This window comes from Vigna radiata, chromosome 6 (genome assembly GCF_000741045.1).
Source record: "Vigna radiata var. radiata cultivar VC1973A chromosome 6, Vradiata_ver6, whole genome shotgun sequence".
Taxonomy (NCBI): domain Eukaryota; kingdom Viridiplantae; phylum Streptophyta; class Magnoliopsida; order Fabales; family Fabaceae; genus Vigna; species Vigna radiata.
The window spans coordinates 9,181,755-9,202,394 of record NC_028356.1 but is presented as its reverse complement, the minus strand read 5'-3'; the positions used below and the strand labels follow the sequence as shown (position 1 = coordinate 9,202,394).

At 33.6% G+C, this 20,640-nt stretch overlaps 1 protein-coding gene across 5 annotated transcripts; it reads right to left on the bottom strand.

The window, feature by feature from the left end:
- Nucleotides 1-6,981: 6,981 nt before the first annotated feature.
- Nucleotides 6,982-11,634, bottom strand: LOC106762943 (F-box/LRR-repeat protein 3). 5 transcript variants are annotated; one of them, XM_014647073.2, is made up of 9 exons: nt 10,777-11,634; nt 9,978-10,106; nt 9,543-9,647; nt 9,066-9,456; nt 8,856-8,985; nt 8,282-8,576; nt 7,871-8,130; nt 7,479-7,534; nt 6,982-7,389 (listed from the first exon to the last, which is right to left on the bottom strand). In XM_014647073.2, exons 1-8 carry the CDS (start codon nt 11,395-11,397, stop codon nt 7,525-7,527), a joined length of 1,941 nt encoding a protein of 646 aa, XP_014502559.1. In that variant the 5' UTR covers nt 11,398-11,634; the 3' UTR covers nt 6,982-7,389; nt 7,479-7,524. The 5 variants fall into 5 exon arrangements, with proteins under 5 accessions (XP_014502559.1, XP_022637791.1, XP_022637792.1 ...); XM_022782070.1 differs by having other exon boundaries at nt 6,982-7,391; nt 7,485-7,534; XM_022782071.1 differs by having other exon boundaries at nt 8,063-8,130.
- Nucleotides 11,635-20,640: the final 9,006 nt, after the last annotated feature.

Sequence of the window (20,640 nt, the reverse complement as noted above, 5' to 3'; positions counted from 1 at the left end):
TAATAATAATTTTATTAATTTTTTTCATTATAAAAATGTGAACACACATCCCCGTAGTGCGTGTGTTTTCACTAGTTTATAGCTGTAGATAAAGATGATTTCTCGTTTTGCTGTGTTTTTCAATTTTAATATCCTTTAAAAAAATAATTTTTTTAATTAAATAATTATTTTATAAACTTTACTTTTTAAGTAACCGTTTCTTTAAATTTAATCATTTTTTTTTTCGGTTTGACCGTTTTTAAACTTAACCATGTTATTACATAATAAATAAAAACTACTTACAATAAAGTTACAAAAAGTATTTTTGATTTTATGATTAGAGTAATAATAACAATGATAATTGTATTATTTTTTATTTATCATAAAAGAATGTGAACACACTTATAGTTTATATGCTTTCATTAGTTCTTAAATAGTGTTATTAGTTTCTCTAATTTAAAATCTTCACATGGATATCTAAAACGTGAAATATGTTAAACTTAAAATTCTATTGTTAATAAATGTGTAATAACCTGAAAAAAAAAAAAGGATTAAGGGTTGATAGGAGTATTAATTTAATAGAACCAGGTTTTATAGTTTAAACACATCAGCAACATAAATAGAAGCATTTTAAAACATCTGGTTCATTAGTTCAAGCCTCATATCTTTCTCTAAAACTCAGTTCTTCAAATCCCCTCTACCTTCTCTCTACCTTGGCTTAAGATTGACCCGTTGGTTTGTTGATCAGAAGCTGCCTAGGCGATCCAGGCTTCAAGAGCAACATTTTCAACCGATCAATTTCTCTGTTCTTCAACTGGTAAGTTGAATCTTCTTTTCCGTACAACTTTAGAGCTATGATCATGCAACAAATCCGGTTGCATGTGGCTGATTNTGTGTTTTCCTCAAATTTTAACTCCGATCATGTCCTAAACTCTAGTTCCTATCTCCAATTGGGGATTTATAGGTGTTTCAAGATTTCCCTAAGGTGCAAGGTGCTGATTAGGTCATCCTGTGAGCTAGGTTAGCTGATTCAAAGGTAAGGGAAGCTAGGTCTTGATTTCTATTCTGTAAATTTGAAAGTGTATTCAATAAATTGTTGTTTGAATTAATGATATACTGCATGTATGAAATGTGTGTGTGGATGTTAATTGTACTGAACTTTGCGAATTTTGGTATGTATTTTGATTGATAATTGCTTGATAAATAATGGGACTATGGAATTTTACTTATGAACCAGTATGGGTAGGGTTTGATGATGATATTGAGTAATTAGGTGTAGTAATTTCTGTTGAACAAGCTACTAGATAGTAATTAGGTACATTATTTGAGTTAAGGTCATATTAGAGGGACTAATATAGTCATATGGAGAGTTAGGTATTACAGATAGTCCTAGTCAATTTAGACAACTTAGGTAAGTCATATGTGACTTGTAGGAAGTGATAAAATGGTTCAAAACAACTTCTAATTGGTAAATTCAGATTTAGCACCCTAAGTTCATCAAATGGAAGTCCTAGAAGGGAAATTGATTGCATAAACACTAAATTATGGGATTAAAAATGCTTAGAACCAGTTAGGCAAGTCTAATTAATCACATAGATCAAGTTGAGAGTGTTAGAAACTCATTAAAGTGTCTTAGATGCATCGAAAACTAGAAGAAATAAGGTTGCTGTCAAATACTGATAAGAATAATCGATTATCCCACTTGATAATCGATTATTCAAGTCAGAATATCATATTTTCTTCAAAGTTCTCGTAAATAATCGATTATCACATGTAATAATCGATTATCATACGTAAATAATCGATTATCATATGTAATAATCGATTATTGTTGTCAGGAAATGATCCAGGATAGTTTTGAGTGGTTTTAGGGGTTCCGGGTATCATTTCTGGACGTTCTTTAGGTCGTTCTAGGGGTTTTTGACCCTTCCGGAGCCATTAGTAAGGGTCTCCAAGCTATTTGAATTAATTAAGTATTGGTAATTAAAGATTATAAAGATATTTGCTTTAATAAGTGATGTTTTTCTGAAAATATGTAATGTTTGAGTATGTATAAGTTGTTTTTATAGCATAACTAAAGAATGATTGTGTTCCATGTGGTGTAATATGACTTAATGAATTCATTTACATCTCTTGGTGAGATTAAAATTAAGTTTCTGGAATGAATATAGATAGCTCAGTTTTTGGGGTTTTCCTTAACACTCTAATGGCTATTCCATCTCACTTAGAGAAGAATATGTCATGTGGTGAGAGTAGTAGGAGATCCTAGTCTTGGTTGTCTCCATTTTAAATGGGCCAAGATGAGTGATAACGGACTAACCTTGTGGTGGTAGGGTGGAACCCATAGCAATTGGCTTTGCAAAGCAGTAGAGGCCACCACAAGTGCATAACCCGNCATAGCTCGATATTCATTCTAGGTCNGGACGAGTCTAATTCTAACATAACCTAATAAAACTATTCTTCTATGATTTGTTTGCTTGCATGTTCATTTTATTCTAGCCAGTCTTATATAACTTGTACACTCTTTAAAAATTTAGCTTACCCTTGCTTTGTTTGCTGCTTGTTCTTGTTTGTGCTTGTTTTCTTTTGCAATGATCATCCAAATTGGATGTGAGCAGGGGTAGGAGAGGTGCCACTGGAGCAGGTTTTGGATGAAGCCGATGTTCCAGATACTGCAGAGTAGTATAGGCCAGATAGGATCATACATGTATATAGCTTAGTTCTTTTTGTATCTAGCTTGCTTATATTTTGAGTTAACCTTATTGCAAGCAAGATTTTAATTCCTCCTCTCTTTTGAATGACTGTATTATAATGTACTTCATCTGATAGTTACTTCTAACTGCTTTCTCGTATTATATATTCAGCACTCTATATTATATATATATTTCTATATAATTAGGGTGTTTCAAAATGTAATGCATGATATGCATCCTTAAAAATTACTTTAAAACCTAGTTGATTTTTAAAATATATAAATAATTACTTGTGTATTTTTAAGCACATTTTAACCATCATTAAATTTCTTTTCTGACGTATTTCAATATATTCAACATTAATGAATAACTTATATTTAAGGTATTAATCTTTTTATACTATTTTTTTATTAACTTTATTTTTATATTTTTTAATTATTTGGGCATTTAATAAATTATTAAAAAATAACTTATATTTAAAGTATTAATTTTTTTATAATATTTTTTTTTTCATTTTAAATTTTATCTTGATGGAAGACCTCCTAACTAGGGATAACATGACAACAACAGGATGATGAGGAGCGGGGGTGAGTTTGATTGATTAATCTCATTCTCATCTCCTTCCAATATCCAACATTCATTAAATACTTTTGTCTCATTCATGTCTCATAAAGGAACGGGTATTCTAATACTCATCCTTTTATGTTCTAAATTTTAACTAAATAATATTTTTACAAAAAATAAAAACACAAAAAAGAAACACATGATATTATCAAGTATTTATTGTCTAAAGGATATACATTATTTTTTTAATGTAAAATATTATTATCATTGTTGTTGTATTATTATTTTATATTTATCTTAAAAAAAAATGTGAACACTAGTACATATAAAGATGAATCTTTTTCTTTTTGTGTATATTTTTTTTTCCAATTTATCTTGAAGTAATCGTTATTTTAAACTAAAATAATAATATTTCTAATTTCACCCTTTGAAAGTAAATAATGATATATACCTATAATATATATATATGACGATAATTTTTTTCCTACACATATTCTTTTTCATATTTCACCCCTTAAGTCACCATTACTTTAAACTAAAATAATTATATTTCCATTTTTATCTTTTAAATAACCATTAATTTAAGTTTAATTATTTTATAATTAAAATAAATATATTATTATTTTATCCTTTTAAATCATTATGTATATGTATTTTACAAACAAAGTTGCATGTATTTCAATGTTGTAAGCTTACTGTTGTAAAGAGATAAAAAGGAAAGAGAGAAATAGAGAGAAACACTAAGAAATACTCTCAAGCTTCATTGTAATATAGTTTACTATTTGTAAGTAGAGAGAAAAGAGAGAAAAAACACTTATCAAGTATGTAGATAGTATTGTATTGAACATATATCCTCTATGAGAGTAATCGTATAACGACTTGTAAACAATCAGTTTGATTGCATATTCTGAAGAGGATGAAAACACTTGATTAACTCAGGAGAGTTAAGGATTGTTAGGCAACGTATCAGGTTGATACCAAGATTGTCTAATAGAAACCAGGAGTGTGTGGAACTCAAATAGTCAGGGTAACAAGTGTTATTTGTTTACTAGGAATACAAAGAGTGGTGAAGAATACTGCGTAACTAAGAATGAGTGAAACTTAGTCGAGGTCACAGTAAAAAGTGGTTACTAGGTTGACAAGGACAATCAAGAGTGTGTTAAACTCAACTAGGCAGTGTATCAGGGGATACCAGGATTGTCTAGGGATACAAGGAGTGGTGAAGAATATTGCATAACCAGAAATGGGTGAGACTTAGTCAAGGTCATAGTAGTAGGTGGCTACTGGTGCACAATAACAACTAGAAGTGGGTTAAACTCAACTAAATGATGTATCAGGTTGATACCAGGAGCGTCTAGGGATACCAAGAGTAGTAAAGAATATTGCACAACTAGGAGTGGGTGAAACTCAACTAGACAGTGTATAAAGTTGATACTAGTAGCGTCTAAGGATACCAAAAGTGGTTAGAATACTCAAATATACTTTGTTGAATATCTAATGAAACCCTTTAAGTTGTTTTAGAGGAGAATTGAATATAACTCTGTTTGAGTGAACCAATATAATACACTTATGTATAAAACCCTAGAAAAATGAATTAAAGCCAATTCTATAAATGCATACAATAAAATATCGTTTATAACATTAAAAATAACTAGCTCATAAGAATAATTTAATTCACAATCAACTCATTAATTACGAAAAGAATTATGAAAACACTATTTAATCCTGTTATAGTGTTTTCTCACAATTTCATACAAAACAACCACAGATCCTATAAGATAAAATAAACACTTTGAAATTCACATATAAGTAAAGATGAAGTAAGAAGTAGAAGGACAGTATTTTTAATCAACATAAAATAATTCAACAAAGTAAAAAGTTTATTGAGTAATAAATTATTTTGTTGCATCTTGCTATAATACACAGATAATTTTCAAAACTCAATATAAATAACTAAAAAAAACTCACGCGATATGCATTCACTTTTTTTATGATAATAAAAATAATAAAATTATTCTTATTATAATTAAAAAAATTAAATAATTTTTACAATTTCATTGTAGGTAATATTTGTTCTTTTAGATAATGGCTTTATTATAGTAATTATTTTAGTTTAAAAGAATAGTTAAATTTTAGAAAAAAACAATCAAATTGAAAAAATGGATTAAATTTTAAAAAATCACTTAAAGGATAAAATTGATAAAATAATTAATTTGATTTAAAAAATACTTAAAAAGTAAAATTTGAAATTCAATATGTACACCAAAGAGAGAATCATTTTTACATAATAGTATAATTTATATAATAGTGTAAATGATAAGATATTTTAAAATTTATAATCTAGAAAATTTATCTGACAATCCTATTAATCTAGAAAAGGCATAAAATATGTGTAAATTGATGACATCCACTGAGGTTGATAACTCATATTTGATGTCATTGTTCAAGGATAATTTTGTCAGGAAACATGCTTATGATAAAAACATGTCTAGAAAAGGTATCCATCATGTCCAAACTGGTGTGAGTTTTTTTCTACCATTGTTGTCTGGCCACGACCGAAGAAAATGAAGTCAACTCAATAACCTCACAAATTTTACATTCAAATGGTTGTTCAATCAGAGCCTTATAAAAAAAAACTTTTATTTTGTCCAATTTAGTGAGACAAGTACAAATATTTGTGTACACTAATATTATTTTTTGACTTGTGGTTTTCCCAAGTAAACGCCCATCTAATATAGCCTTGGTTTGTTTTGTTCTGTGCCAAGTTGCCATTTTAATAATATCTAGAAAGCAGTGAACTGTGGATTAACATTTGGTTAGAATCTAATCCTAAAAAGGTGTCGGCAATTGGAATTACATCCTTAATCAAGGTCATTGTTCGTATTGGAAGATAAAAAGTTAATAAAAGAAAGCAAAACCAAACCACTCCCATGCAACCTTTATTGGCTCTTGCTTGATTACAAGAGTTTTAAATTTAAGCAGTTAAATGACGTTTTCAATGTCTCTTTATTTAAAACCTGTCACTAATGCCTCGTCAAACCAGATGGATCCACTAAATTATCGAGACTTAGATTTTTTTATTGAAATTTAATATCAATTAGAGATAAAATCAAATTATAATATATATAAATAAAGTATAAATTTTATTTTAAAAATTAATTTTGTAGAAATTAAACTAAATTTGAAATCCACTTCTTAATATCGTATCAGAATCATAGTTAAAATTTATTTTTCTGTATGTTCTGGATGAACCTTTCATAATAGAACCAACATAGTACCCCTTCTAGATTTTTTTTCTTTGACCGTTTATGCTGTATCATTAATTGTCGTTTTGCAATGTGAAGAGAGAATAAGTCAAATACTAACAGTCACATGTTCACACTTCACCAGATTTCACTAAATTCTGACTTTCAAGTTGTGAACAACAAAATCTAATGGGAAAAAAATCATTTTTTTTTTATTTAGACGAGAATTTTTTTAAATATTTTGTTGTTTTCGAAATATTAAAATATCCGGGTCGATTAAATAACAAGATGTAGTACTTTAAGAATTTCGTCCATGGTCATAGTTGAGCTGCGCTAAAACAATATATAGAATGATTTTGTCAGTAGTTTTCATATGATCCGCAATGCTAATTTGAATGCTGATGCGTATCAAGGCTGGTGCATCAGCACCACCATTATCATAATATTTAAACGCGCTTTTCAAAAAGCTTTTACTTCCAACGAAAAGTGAGTCTATACTGTACTTATTTCATCCAATCCATTTCCTGGCCCCTCCACATTCGTGTGAAAACAACATCGTTTTAATACACTTGAAAACCATGTTTTGCTTTCACTTAGCTTTTATGTAACACTCAGCAATGACTTTTGACCGAGGGAAACTATATTGAACCCGTCAAAATACTGTAACTTGTAACAGATGGCGCACATCATATCCATTATGACCATTTATGATTTTGAAAAGCCAACAATGGAAATCTTTGACTTATCCTAATGCACTTGGGAATTTTCTTCATCGTTTCCTCCTGTTTTGACACAAGACAAGCCCAGCAGTAGCAACTTCGTCTGTCTTTGTAACATTGCTGCTAATTTCCAAAGATTTGGCATAACATTTTTGTTGCCAATATAATTAGTTCAAAGACATTCACTACCTGAAGAAAATGCACCAGTCAAAATTAAACATACAAAGCTTTTGAGAAACCAATTAATTGGAAAGAAAACTAAAATTTTGCATACTTACAGAGCTTACAAACTCCTTCAAGCGTGTAGCTTCCATCCTTTTGAACCTAGTCCCACCTGTCACAGATGTGCACAGCTTCCAGTAAGACATGCTGAATATTTACATAAAAGAATGTTCATATTTAAGAATATCTTGTATTGTCGTTTTATAATTCAAATAATCTGTTTCAAATTTTCTAGTTGCAGGCATCATCATCATCATCTCTACTTTTGTCCTGGTTAATCAAAAATTGTATCTCGTGTGTTGAGATATCATCTTGTCCACATTATGCAAAACTTCTTTTGGTTTTAATTCGAACATTAAATTCAAGGATTCGTGTATATCACAGATGATTGATTCTATTCCTGCATATGACAAGCTGGAAATAAAGGGCTGAAATGGCCAAAAGGTACCAAGAGGATTCAAACGTTTTTTCCCTCCAAACAAGCACACATCCACGAGCTTCCATGTATTTTAGAATTTGTTGAGGAATTAAAGACTCAAAGCATGCGTGAAACTTCGCTTTTGTTAAACTTTGACAAGCCAAAAGGAAAGCTACTAGGCCATTTGAAGTTAAACCCTCCACGTGAAAAATGGATATATACCGCAGGCAGCTTATGCTAGCAAGTGCAATGAGCCCCACATCGGTAACTGAGCAATATGACAGCTTTATCTGCAATGCAAATAAATCAATGCTAGTTAGTTCTTAAATACACACTGGGGGATTTGAAATCATATAACATCAGGTACTGATGATAATAACTTTATAAACACTACCATACAAAAGAATCTCCAAGTGTATTGGACAAGGAATAGGAACCTACTTGTTTTAAGCTTTGAGAATGTTGAGCCAACTGAATCATTCCAGCATCATTAATTTTGCGGCACTTCTTCAGGTCCAGAGTTTCAAGATTCTTACAACGGGCAACAATATTTGAGAGACCCTGTGGTGAAATATGAGGGCACCCTCGGATTTCTAGAGTTCTTAGTTTCTGGCATTTTGAAAGAAATGCCAGTGAAGAATCTGTGATGTTGCTGTTGTAAGCAATGTTAACAACCGTAAGTGAAGGACAGCCAAGGGCAATTGCAATAATTCCCTCATCAGTTATTCTTGAGCTCCTGTGAAATAAAACAGAGCAAACTTTAAAGAAAAACGAAGAAAGATGTTAAAAACTCGTAACCATTTTATCAAGAATCACAATCTTTAGATGAGATCAGAACTGTCTAATGTTTATGTGCAATCAAAACTACATCTTTTGCAATTTACATATGGTTTATAATGAAGTTTCATGAAGCTTTTTCACTCGTCTCACTTAAAAAAGGAGGTAACAGGCTGCAAATTTTCTCCCAATAATGTTTAAGTTGGATTGAAATTTAACAAAGTTGAGATACAAGAACCTGTAAAGATCAAGATTTTTGAGCTCTGAGCAACTGTTAGCAATATGCTTTAGTCCTTTATCAGTTATCATCAAACATATGCCCAACTTCAGACTAGAAAGTTTGGTACATCTTGAGATCGAACAAAGCCCTACACAAATCAAGATGAATAAATCATGCACTGAAGGTAAACAACATTTTATTATGTAAATCTCTGGTAAGAAATTCAACCTATGTCATCTATTTCAGTATCTGTGACATCTAATTCTTCCAACAGTTGACACTGTCCAATAAACAAGAAGCCTTCTCTACTGATCAAGCTACAAGATTCCATTCTGAGGGATGTAAGCCGTAAACATGAATTTGTTAGGTTGGGTATGAATTCAGGTGTTAGTGTACGACAGCAGGTTATGTCCAACTTCTCTAGGTTTTTGTTTGTTTTCACAAGGAAGGAGAGATTCTCATCAGTTACTCCAACACATTTACTTAAGTTCAGTTCTTTGAGTGAGTTGCATGAATAACCGATGGCTTTTAATCCTGACTCTACACCCAAACAACCATCGAGTTTCACCAATTGCAGTCTTGGAAAACTTTGCAGACATTTTGCTAGATCTGTAGTAACCTGAGTACATAAAATTAGTGGTTGCAGAACAAGGCACAGTCCATAAAATGATTACACATAAATGACTAGCCAGATTCAAAACTTACAACCAGGCTGGAAGATAAGATAAGCTTTTCTAAGTTCTGTGCACCATTTGTAAGAGAAGCTATGCCAATATGACCAATGTTTTGACATTTTGACAAGTTAAGCATCTGTCAACAAAAGAGAGAGCGTGAGTGTTATCAAACTGGTAAAGTTAATTCATCCCTCTCCTTTCCGTAGAGCATACTTAAACTAGTTCCATAAACAACTTACAGAATCCAGATGACTCACTTGCTAGATGTTTGAACGAATATCATATAGAAAAAATAAGTACAATTTCTTATACGTTGAAAATCACAAGCATTTCAGTCAGTCTCCATTGCTTGGCCACAATATTACTTTCTCTATTAAAAAGATGAAGAACATGCATAAAATAGTCAAATAAAAGTTTGCTTGGGTCCAATGGGTCCGAGAAGGAAATGGAAAACCAAAAGGAATACCTTCAACGACTTGCAGTTTGCTTGGAGGGTTGCAAGGCCGTGATCCTCAATGCCAAGACAATGCTCAAGAACCAAATCTTCTAGATGTTCTAATTGAAGGATGTGATTAAGACATCTTTCTGTGATCTGCTACATTAACGAATTGAACATTGAATTATCAGTGCCAAAATAAAAATCCTCATGTATATCTTCAAAAAATTACCATAAGGTAGGCAGAATAGTAATCTTCATGAACAGCTGACTTTATCAGCAATAACGTGATAACTATACTAAATAACGACACTAAGGAAACTAATCATCTGAATCAAGATCGGTCATAAGGTTACCATTATCGAATCTGCACTCAATTATCCATCACCAATTAAACGAACAAACAAACACATGCTAAATCCGCAACATTCCACAGATCGATCACTCTAGTAAAACATTCACAAGGCATCAAACTAACTACGTTTTAAACCACAGCTCACAACTGAAATTACAGCCAAAACATCAAGATTTTTATACTCTCCACAACAGTAATTGAAGCCTCATCAGATACGTTTGTCTGCATTTTTTCTTCAGTATCAAAGAAACTGCAACCATAATGTAAAACAATAAAACTAATACAACGGAATAATTTAGCAATTTCCCATTGAAAGACACATGATCCAACCATCTCAAAATCCACGACAAGGACAATACAGCTATTGAAAAGGAAATGATTAAAGATCACCAAAACACACAAAAGTTAGCTAGACCCAACAAAAACACTTCTCTATTAAACATTTGACAATCATTAAACATCCAAATCCATTACCGGCATATAAGAAAGATCCAAACTCCGAATCTCCTTGCACTTTATAGCAATCAAACCAGCCCCAAAATCAGTGACCCGAATGCACCACCTCAACACAACATTCCTCAACCTGCCACACTTGACAGCTATGCACCCAATCCCCATGTCCGTTATTCCCTTACACCTTCCCAAACGCAGCCTCTCCAAGTTCACAGCCTCGGCGATTGCCTTGGCCGCCACGTCAGTGAGGTCCGGTCTGTTGGACAGGTCAACCTCCACCAGGTACGTGCAATTGAGAGCGAGAGCGGAGAGCCCCACGTGCGAGAACAGCCTGCACCCGGAGAGATCAAGGGAGCGCAGGGAAGAGCGCCAAGCCAGAGAGAGGGCCTTGAGGGCGAAATCGTCGACACAGGGACAGAGCGTGAGGTCGAGGTGCAAGATGGAAGGATAGCGCCGAGAGGCTCTGGGGAGAAAGTCAAGGCGACGTGGCTTGAGAGCGGTGCGGTGCGTTGACTCGAGAGCGTAGAAGGACTTGCAGGCTTGGGAGAAGAACTTTGGGGCAAAAGGGTCGTCGCGGAGGTGGTCGAGGATGGCGTAAAGAAGGTCCTTGGCAAGGAGATCGAAGAAGTTGGGTGGTTCCATGGTGGCGCAACGAGAGTAAAAGTCAACGGAACATTCTGGTTCTGGATGTGGTTGTATTAAGGTTGTTAACTGAAAGCAAAGCAGTGTTTCATCTATGTGTGGGGAGTTTCGTTATTCCGTTGAAACTTGAAAGCGTTAAGCTTTGAGTTTGGTCGCAGATGACGATGAAGGTGTCAGTGTCAGTTCACAGTGCTGCTGACTTTGTCCTCCGTCCTTTTGCTTCTGCTATTGCTATCGCCGAATTGCCCTTGTCGCAATTTTTCCTTTTATTTTTTCTAATATTCAATCTTAAATTCTAATGTTTATTTTTTTTTCAGGGGAATAATACATTTATAATTTATTTTTATTTACATTTATTACATAATTATTTTTTTTTATTTTTTTATTATCATATTATATAATTTATAAATCTATCTTTTTTATTCTCTCTAAATATATAGTAGATGTTAATACATCTTTTGATATTTATGAATGACTTTTTCTTTCAAAAATTCTTTTTTAAATTATCAATGAATTCATTTCATCTCGTCTACATTAAAAAAAATTGAAAAATGCTATGCAATGTAAAAAATTTAATCAAAAAACGACAAAGCAATGTAATTTTATATACATGACCATATCTAATATCTAATTTTTAAAATGTTTTTAACAAGAATATAAATTTATAAAAAAAATTAAACAACACAATTCTACAAAAAAAAATAAAACTTTGATTATATGTATATATTAAAATAAAAGAAATTTCTCTATTTATTTTTTAAAATTATAAATTAAATCGTTTCATATATTAATTAAAAATCAGATTTTAAAAAATTAATAAAAGGTAAGAATGAAATATATTTTTATTTTTAACGTGTTTACAAAATGGCTTGGGAGCATATTTTGGCATGGGAAGAGACAAATAAAGGAATCATTACATGGTGAAGTTGTTATCTGAGGTAGGATAGTACAGCTGCAAAGCCACATGGTACGGCGACCACTAAAGCAGATCTTCACTTACGTTATTCATTATCAAATTATATAAATAATAGTTTATGACAACCATGGCATAAGAAACCATCCAAATTTTAGTAATAGTTTTTTCGTGGAAATTCCCGTGTACATGTTACGTACTACGCTTTTCTTTTGTCTTTAGATCAAAATTTGTTTAAAGAATGTCACCACCTTCACAAGCGCACAACAAATTAAGTTCTTTTCTTATATATCTCTATTTTTTTTTTAGGATTACGATATTTTAATAATTTTTTTATAACAAGACACGTGTCAACATTTTATTGATATGTTTAAATTTATTTTAGAAAAAACATTAAAATACACCAATCACGAATTATCATGTATATATTATCAAAAAATTATTAAAAAAAAATTGTTAAAGAAACTTTTTTTTCATTTGTTTATATCTTATACAACATTGGTAGGTAACTAGCAACTTTTAGGATTTTTAATTGAGAACCGGTACCATAACCCACTTAAATATCAAAAACATTCATTTGAAAGTAGTGCATGTTTAGGGCTTTGGTAGTAGTGAATAAAAGTATTCAAGATTGTGGTTTTTTGTTTCATTATGGATATTAGTGGTTCCTTGATGGACTTTGGATGTTCGTAGTTTTTTGTTGGATGGTGGGTGTTCGTAGTTTTATTCATTTGTGGATGTTGTGATCAATTGTGGGTGTTTGTTTTTTTTAATAGTGAGAGTGATTTTTTTGTTTCCATTTTTTAGTTCTTTTAATAATGTGATTTAGGTTTTGATGGTGGTATTGGAATCTTTGTGAGCTACCTAAAATCTCCATTACATAAGGATGTGTCCTGGTCCCAAATTTGCATTCATCGTTGATCTATTACAATCCCTATTCATTATAGTTGTTTTACCAAGTGTTCCTATTATCCTTCTTATTACTTTAGGGAGAGGTTGGACACCACAATTCTGAGCTCAATTAGGGGAATTCTGGCCTCTATTGGTGAGGTGAGATAAATTATTTTGAGCAAATATGACCTTAAGGTCGCAAGATAGCATTGAGCCCAGACAGAGACGACATTGCACTGGTGGAAATTTTGGTTCTAAAGTTTGGAGATAACATGTTTGGTTTTTAAAAATATGTAGGGTATACTACAATGGACGAACAAAAAAGTGGAACAGTAAATGCATGTAACTGTTTAAATTTGATAATCAATACTTTGATTGTTGTATTGAATGTATGAACCAATCCTTTGATTTACACTTGCAAGCTACACTTAGAGTTAGACACAAAGTACTAACACGACATATAGTTGAGTTGAATGGTTGCTTAAAGTCATTCCAAAAGGAGTGCTTGAAGGCCACACCTTTTAAATGGATAATGGATATGGTAGATCATGTGATAATTTTTAGTCCTATACTTCTAGAATTAATTAATAAGTGGGATGTTGGTCAAAAAGCTTTTAGGATTAAGGAAAACTTAGTCTCGTTCACAATTCAAGATGTATGTTTTTCTTAGATTTACGTAATGTTGGTGAAAGTGTTAACCTGGAAAATGATGTAGGTAGAACTTGGTAATAGAAATTTAAGGTATTTGCTTCATCTTCAACACACTGGAGTAATGAGCTTGGAAGAAACAACTATTGGGACCAAAATTCGCTCAGTCTAAACTTAGTGTACTCAAATCCATTTCAACATATTCTTTGCTCAAGAATTCTCAACCTTGGGGAAAAGACTCTGTAAAAAACAATTGCATGATTCCAACTTTCAAAATTGTGTACAAAATAATAAACAAATTATGTAAGTGTATGAGATCATTACATACAGTACAAACTTTTAACACAACTAGGATATATGCCAATGTCAAATAAACTGAAAATCACATTTAAAATAGATAATCTGTTTTGTACAAAAACAAAATTGCGACTCAAGTTCAAAGGAGTATGTCACGTGCGTGCCAAATGAGCTGGAGAAAAACAGAAAATTTTGTTAGAGCAAGGGGACACGTGGAGCATCAAAGAAAAAGCGTGAGGCAGAAGAAGGAAAACGTCACATTAAAGGACTACGTGTTGTAAGGGAGAGGAGGCTTTTGGTACCTTCTGCTCTGTCACACTTTCCCTCTTTTCTATAGTGATCTTATTTTTCTCTGTTCTGATATATCAACATTCTCTGTTACAGGTGCATACTGCAAAATGGATGCACGAGTTTTCTTTTCTTGAATTTATAGTTGTCATCTTTTTCAATATAACATTGTTTGATTTTTAACACGTAAATAAAATTACATCCGTTCCATTGGTGCTTTCATTGACGCTATGGCTGAGAATACACATTTAAAGGATTTGCAAGCGGAGATTAAAGGACAAGCTGATGCTCTAAAAAAGATGATGGAGTTGATAGAGCTTCGTGATGGTGAACAGAGGGCTCATACGCAGTCAGTCCAAACTGAAGCTCAAAATCGGATGGATCAAATACAAAAATCCTTGGAGCTCTTGCTCAATTCTCAAGCGTAATCTCACTCCCATAGTGGTTCAACATCGAACTCGGCCTTTTGCGGGGCTGTTCCGTTGTCTACAGCTCTCGCGGTTAAGGACATTTCCCTTGGTTTTCCTCATTTTGATGGGCAAGCTTCAGTGCTCGAATGGATTTTCAAGGCTGAAAAGTTCTTTACCTACCATCGTACATCGGATATTGATAGGGTCGAAATTGTCGCGATGCATTTTGAGAAGGAGGTTGTTCCTTGGTTTCAAGTGCTACAGAGGATGTCAGCGATTCATTCTTGGACAGATTTGACAAAAGCGTTAGAATCCCAATTCAGCCCATCTCCCTTCGATTGTCCGATGGCGGACCTCTTCAAATTACAACAAATTGGTACAGTTTCTGATTACTATCTCAAATTTATGTCCCTCGCCAATCGATCTGCTGGTCTTCAAGATGATGCTTTATTAAATTTTTTCTTGAGTGGTCTGCATACTGAAATTAGAAGAGACGTCGTTGTTCAAGCTCCTACTTCTTTGTTGAGGGCTGTTGCTTTGGCTAAGTTGTATGAAGAAAGATATTTTCCTGTGACTAAAACTAGTACTGGACCTGTTAGGCGTTATTCTCCAATCTCGTCATCATCATTGGCCGTTAATCAGAATCAAAATAGGAGCCTTGCCAAACATTCTTTACTACCATTATTACCTACCCTGAATGTGCAGCCATTGAAAGAGGTGAATGTCAAGAAAATTAGTCCAACGGAGATGCAAATTCGTAGAGAAAAAGGTTTATGTTACTTCTGTGATGATAAATTCACTTTTAATCATCGTTGTCCTAATAGACAATATCTATTCTTGCAATTGGAGGAGACATTAATTAACCCAGCTGCCGATCCACCTCCTGAACCGGATCCACCAGTGTGTTGTGATGAACCAATTATCGATGATCACCATTTATCCTTAAATGCTTTAAAAGGGGGAACAAGAATAGGAACTATACGATTTACAGCTTATGTTGATAAGCTACCTGTGACTGTTTTGGTTGATGGAGGTGGCTTCGATATTTTTTACAACCGCGTATTGCAAAGTTTTTGAAACTTCCAGTGGAACCAGCTCCATTGTTTAATGTAATGGTGGGAAACGACAATTATATGGCAACAAAAGGACTGGTGCAAAATCTGGTGGTGCAGGCCCAAGGAAATACATTTCAATTTCCCGTGTATCTTCTTCTATTTCTGGGGCAGATTTGATTTTAGGGGCTCAGTGGTTGAAAAAAATTGGGCCGGATGTGGCAGATTATGAATCCTTTAATTTGAAATTTTTGCTTGCTGGAAAATTTGTTACATTGCAGGGTGATGTCGATCAGGTTCCTCCACAAGCTCATCTCCACCATATTCGCAGAATGGTTCATACACACTCCATAGCTGAAATATACAATATGCAATTGGTTGATTCCCATTTACCAAAGTCTATATTACCCGAAGTATCTGTTGAGATGGAACCAGAGTTGCCGTGTTATTGCGCTCATATGCTGCTGTGTTTGATACACTCATTTCATTGCCACCTACTAGAGCACAAGATCATTATATTTCACTTAAAGAAGGATCAGAACCAGTGAAAGTTAAACCATATCATTATCCTCATAATCAAAAAGAGGAAATTGAAAAATTAGTTGCGGGTATGTTGAAAGAAGGAATTATTCAACCTAGCAAAAGCCCTTTCTCATCCCCAATAATCCTTGTGAAGAAAAAAGATGGTTCGTGGCGAGTGTGTACGGATTATAGAGCTCTTAACGCAATAACGATCAAGGATAGTTTTCCAATTCCAACAGTGGATGAGTTGCTGGATGAATTATTTGGGGCTTGTTTCTTCTCTAAAATGGATTTGTGGTCCGGTTATCACCAAGTCCTAGTCGCACTAGAGGATAGATATAAAACAGCTTTTCGTACACATCATGGTTACTTTGAGTGGCTGGTTATGCCCTTTGGTCTAACAAATGCTCCAACTACATTTCAGAGTTTAATGAACGATATTTTCAAGGAAATTTTGTGCAAATTCGTTCTTGTATTTTTCGATGACATTCTGATTTATAGCTCTTCATGGATTAAGCACCTTCATCATTTGGAGGTAGTCCTGCAAATTCTCCAACAACATCAATTGTATGCTCGTTATTCTAAATGCTCTTTTGGAGTTAAAGAAATAGAATACTTGGGTCACACCATATCAGGATGCGGAGTAGCAATGGATATAGCCAAGTTACAAGTTATTACAGAATGGCCTCAACCGGGTAATTTGAAGCAATTAAGAGGATTCCTCGGCTTGACTGGTTATTATCGTCGTTTTGTGAAGAATTATGCTCAAATTGCTGCCCCTTTGACTGATCTTTTGAAGAAAAATGCTTTTAAGTGGAATGATTCAGCAACAAGAGCTTTTGAGATATTGAAGCAAGCTTTGATGACAGCTCTGGTACTAGCTATTCCAAATTTTTCTGAGTCTTTTGTGCTTGAAACTGATGCTTCAGGGTCCGGGGTAGGAGCTGTTTTAAGTCAAAAGAACCATCCTATTGCTTATTTCTCNAAGAAGTTNTCAAGCCNNATGCAAAAACAATCNNNTTATATGCGTGAGTTCTATGCTATTATAGAGGCATTAGCAAAACTTCGACATTATTTGCTTGGCCATCACTTTGTGATTAAAACTGATCAAAAAAGTCTCAAAGAATTGTTAGAGCAAAGGCTGNAANCCCNANAACAGCAANAATGGTTGCCTAAATTTATGGGTTTTGATTTCACNATACAATACAAGCCGGGAAAGGAAAATATTNCAGCAGATGCCTTGTCAAGGAGTTTCATGNTGGCANGNTCAGAAACTTGTAATCAATGGTTGNGAAAGGTAGCTGTTTGCATTCAAACATATGAGAAGCTTAAAGCATTGTATGATCAATGTGTGAGTAATAAAGGGAAATATCAGGAATATGTAGTTAAAGATGGTCTTTTGTTTTGGAAAGGGCGTGTCTGCTTACCAGTCCAGGACGATCTTATCAATGAAGTGCTAAATGAATTTCATTCCTCCAAAGTAGGTGGGCATGCAAGAATAGCAAAGACTATAGCTCGAATAGCTTCTCAATTTTTCTGGCCAGGTATGCGACAAAGCATTCGAAGATTTGTACGTGAATGTCAAATTTGTCAACAAGCAAAGGTGGAACAAGCTTTACCAGCAGGTTTACTTCAGCCGTTACCCATACCGCAGCATGTGTGGGATGATATTTCCATGGATTTTATCACAAACTTGCCACCTTCACATGGTTANACTACTATCATGGTAGTANTGGACANATNATCNAAATTTGGACACTTTATTCCCTTAAAAGCCGAGTATACCAGCAAGATTGTGGCTGAGTCTTTTATTCATAATATTGTAAAGTTGTATGGTGTTCCTCGATCCATTGTTTCTGATCGTGACAGAGTTTTTATTAGTTCTTTTTGGCAACATTTGTTCAAAGCTCAAGGAACAATTCTTGCCATGAGCTCTTGATATCACCCACAATCGGATGGATAAACAGAGGCCTTGAACAAGACCTTGGAGATGTATCTACGTTGTTTTGTGTTTGAAAACCCAAAAGGGTGGTTTACCATATTGCCATGGGCTCAATATTGGTATAATTCATCTTTTCATCACAACATTGGAATGTCTCCATTTAAAGCTTTGTATGGCAAGGATGCACCTGCTGTCATGCCTTATGAAAGCTCTGCAGATCTGGTTTCGGTTCAAGAAATGCTCCGAGAACGTGATGCAACTTTGCAGCAATTGAAATTGAATTTGATGAAGGCCCAACAATATATGAAAACACAAGCTGACAAAAGAAGACGAGATATACAATTAGCAGTTGGAGATTTGGTGTTGGTCAAACTCCAACCTTATAGATAACACACGGTGGATTTAAGGAAAACACAAAAGTTGAGCATGTGTTATTTTGGACCTTTTGCGATTTTGGGCAGAATTGGAACAGTGGCTTATAAATTGAAATTGCCAGATACTGCTAGGATTCATCCAGTTTTCCATATTTCATTACTTAAGAAATTTATAGGGAGCCCTTCACATCAATTTATTCCTTTACCATTGACAACTACTGAAGTGGGCCCTTCGGTTCAACCCTTCAAGATTTTGGATCATCGTACCATTATGCGAAATGGAAACTTACTTCAACAAGTATTGGTGCAATGGACTGATTTGGATGTGTCAGCAGCCACTTGGGAAGATGTTGCAGAGATAAAGGAGACTTTTCCAGATTGGTTTAAACCTCTTTTTGGTCCCTAAGTTATGAGGGGATGTTCAGTTTAGTCCCCGCTTTTAAAAATATAAACCTTTGATTCCTAAGTTATAAAAAATGTATCAAATGAGTCCTTTTTTTATGTTCATGGTCAAAGTACAAAGAGCAATCTAAAGTGCTGTTATTATTAAGAAACAAATTAGAGCAATCTAAAGATGTAGCAGTTGTTAAGAAACAACCAAAAACAATATTTCAAGTCAAAAAAGGACTCATTTGATACATTTTTTATAACTTAGGGACCAAAGATTTACATTTTTAAAATCGGGGACTAAACTGAACATCCGCTTATAACTTAGGGACCAAAAAGAGGTTTAAACCTTCCAGATTTTCACCTTGAGGACAAGGTGGATTTCCATGGAGGGAGTATTGTCATGTGCGTGCCAAATGAGCTGGAGAAAAACAGAAAATTTGTTAGAGCAAGGGGACACGTGGAGCATCAAAGAAAAAACGTGAGGCAAAAGAAGGAAAATGTCACATTAAAGGACTACGTGCTGTAAGGGAGAGGAGGCTTTTTGGTACCTTCTGCTCTGTCACTCTTTCCCTCTTTTCTATATTGATCTTATTCTTCTCTGTTCTGATATATCAACATTCTCTGTTACAGGTGCATACTGCAGAATGGATGCACGAGTTTTCTTTTCTTGAATTTATAGTTGTCATCTTTTTCAATATAACAGTGTTTGATTTTTAACACGTAAATAAAATTACATCCGTTCCAGAGTAATTTGTAGTTCCTTGTGAATGTGTGATGTAGTAGGCAATGCTATTTCTTTCTCAAGAAGTCAAGTCAATGTAGACAAAATATTTGTAGGGTGTTATTTAAGTATTCATAAATGTTTTAGTTGGTGGAGGCCTGCTTCCATGCTTTCATAGGCACAAACCTGAAACAATTTAAGATAAACATAAAATAAAGAAGTTATATTATTAAATGAACAGATAAATTCATTACCTATTGAATGGGCCTATGATTTTTCCTTCATATTCTTGTCTAAGGGGTTCTCATAACAACACTTTTGACACATTTCCTAGGTAGAGCCTTTAGATGCGTGAACAAGTCAATTTTTTTTCTCCATATCTTTTTCAATTAAAACATCAGCAGGTCGAACATGATAATTACTTCCAACATCATCACGTACTCTTTAATCCAGTAAGTTCAATGAATTTGACTTCTCAAATGGAGTACAAGTACCATATCCCTTTCATTGCCTCTTTTGTGTAACAAACATTTCCAAAATCTCTACCACTTTCTTAAGCTTAACAATGGAAGCCTCTTGGTCAACAACCATAGCAACCGATGCTTCTTTTTCTGCAATAAAATCAGACAAACATTCCTTTCGGTTATTCTTCTTGATTATGTCCATGAAAGGATTCTTTAACAATGTCACTACACATATCTTCATTTGATACAAACACCTTAATAATCACATTTCTAAAACAAAATAAGCACAAACATCATATTCAAATCAATAAAAAATCCATAAAAACTAATT

What these genes read in the sequence shown, in the direction of transcription:
- LOC106762943 (XM_014647071.2), bottom strand. Translation starts at nt 11,397, where the DNA reads ATGGAACCACCCAACTTCTTCGATCTCCTTGCCAAGGACCTTCTTTAC. An exon ending in TCTTATCTTCCAGCCTGGTT is followed by an intron (nt 9,457 to 9,542) that starts GTAAGTTTTGAA and finishes TTATGTACTCAG; the next exon opens with GTTACTACAGATCTAGCAAA. An exon ending in TACTGAAATAGATGACATAG is followed by an intron (nt 8,986 to 9,065) that starts GTTGAATTTCTT and finishes TGATTTGTGTAG; the next exon opens with GGCTTTGTTCGATCTCAAGA.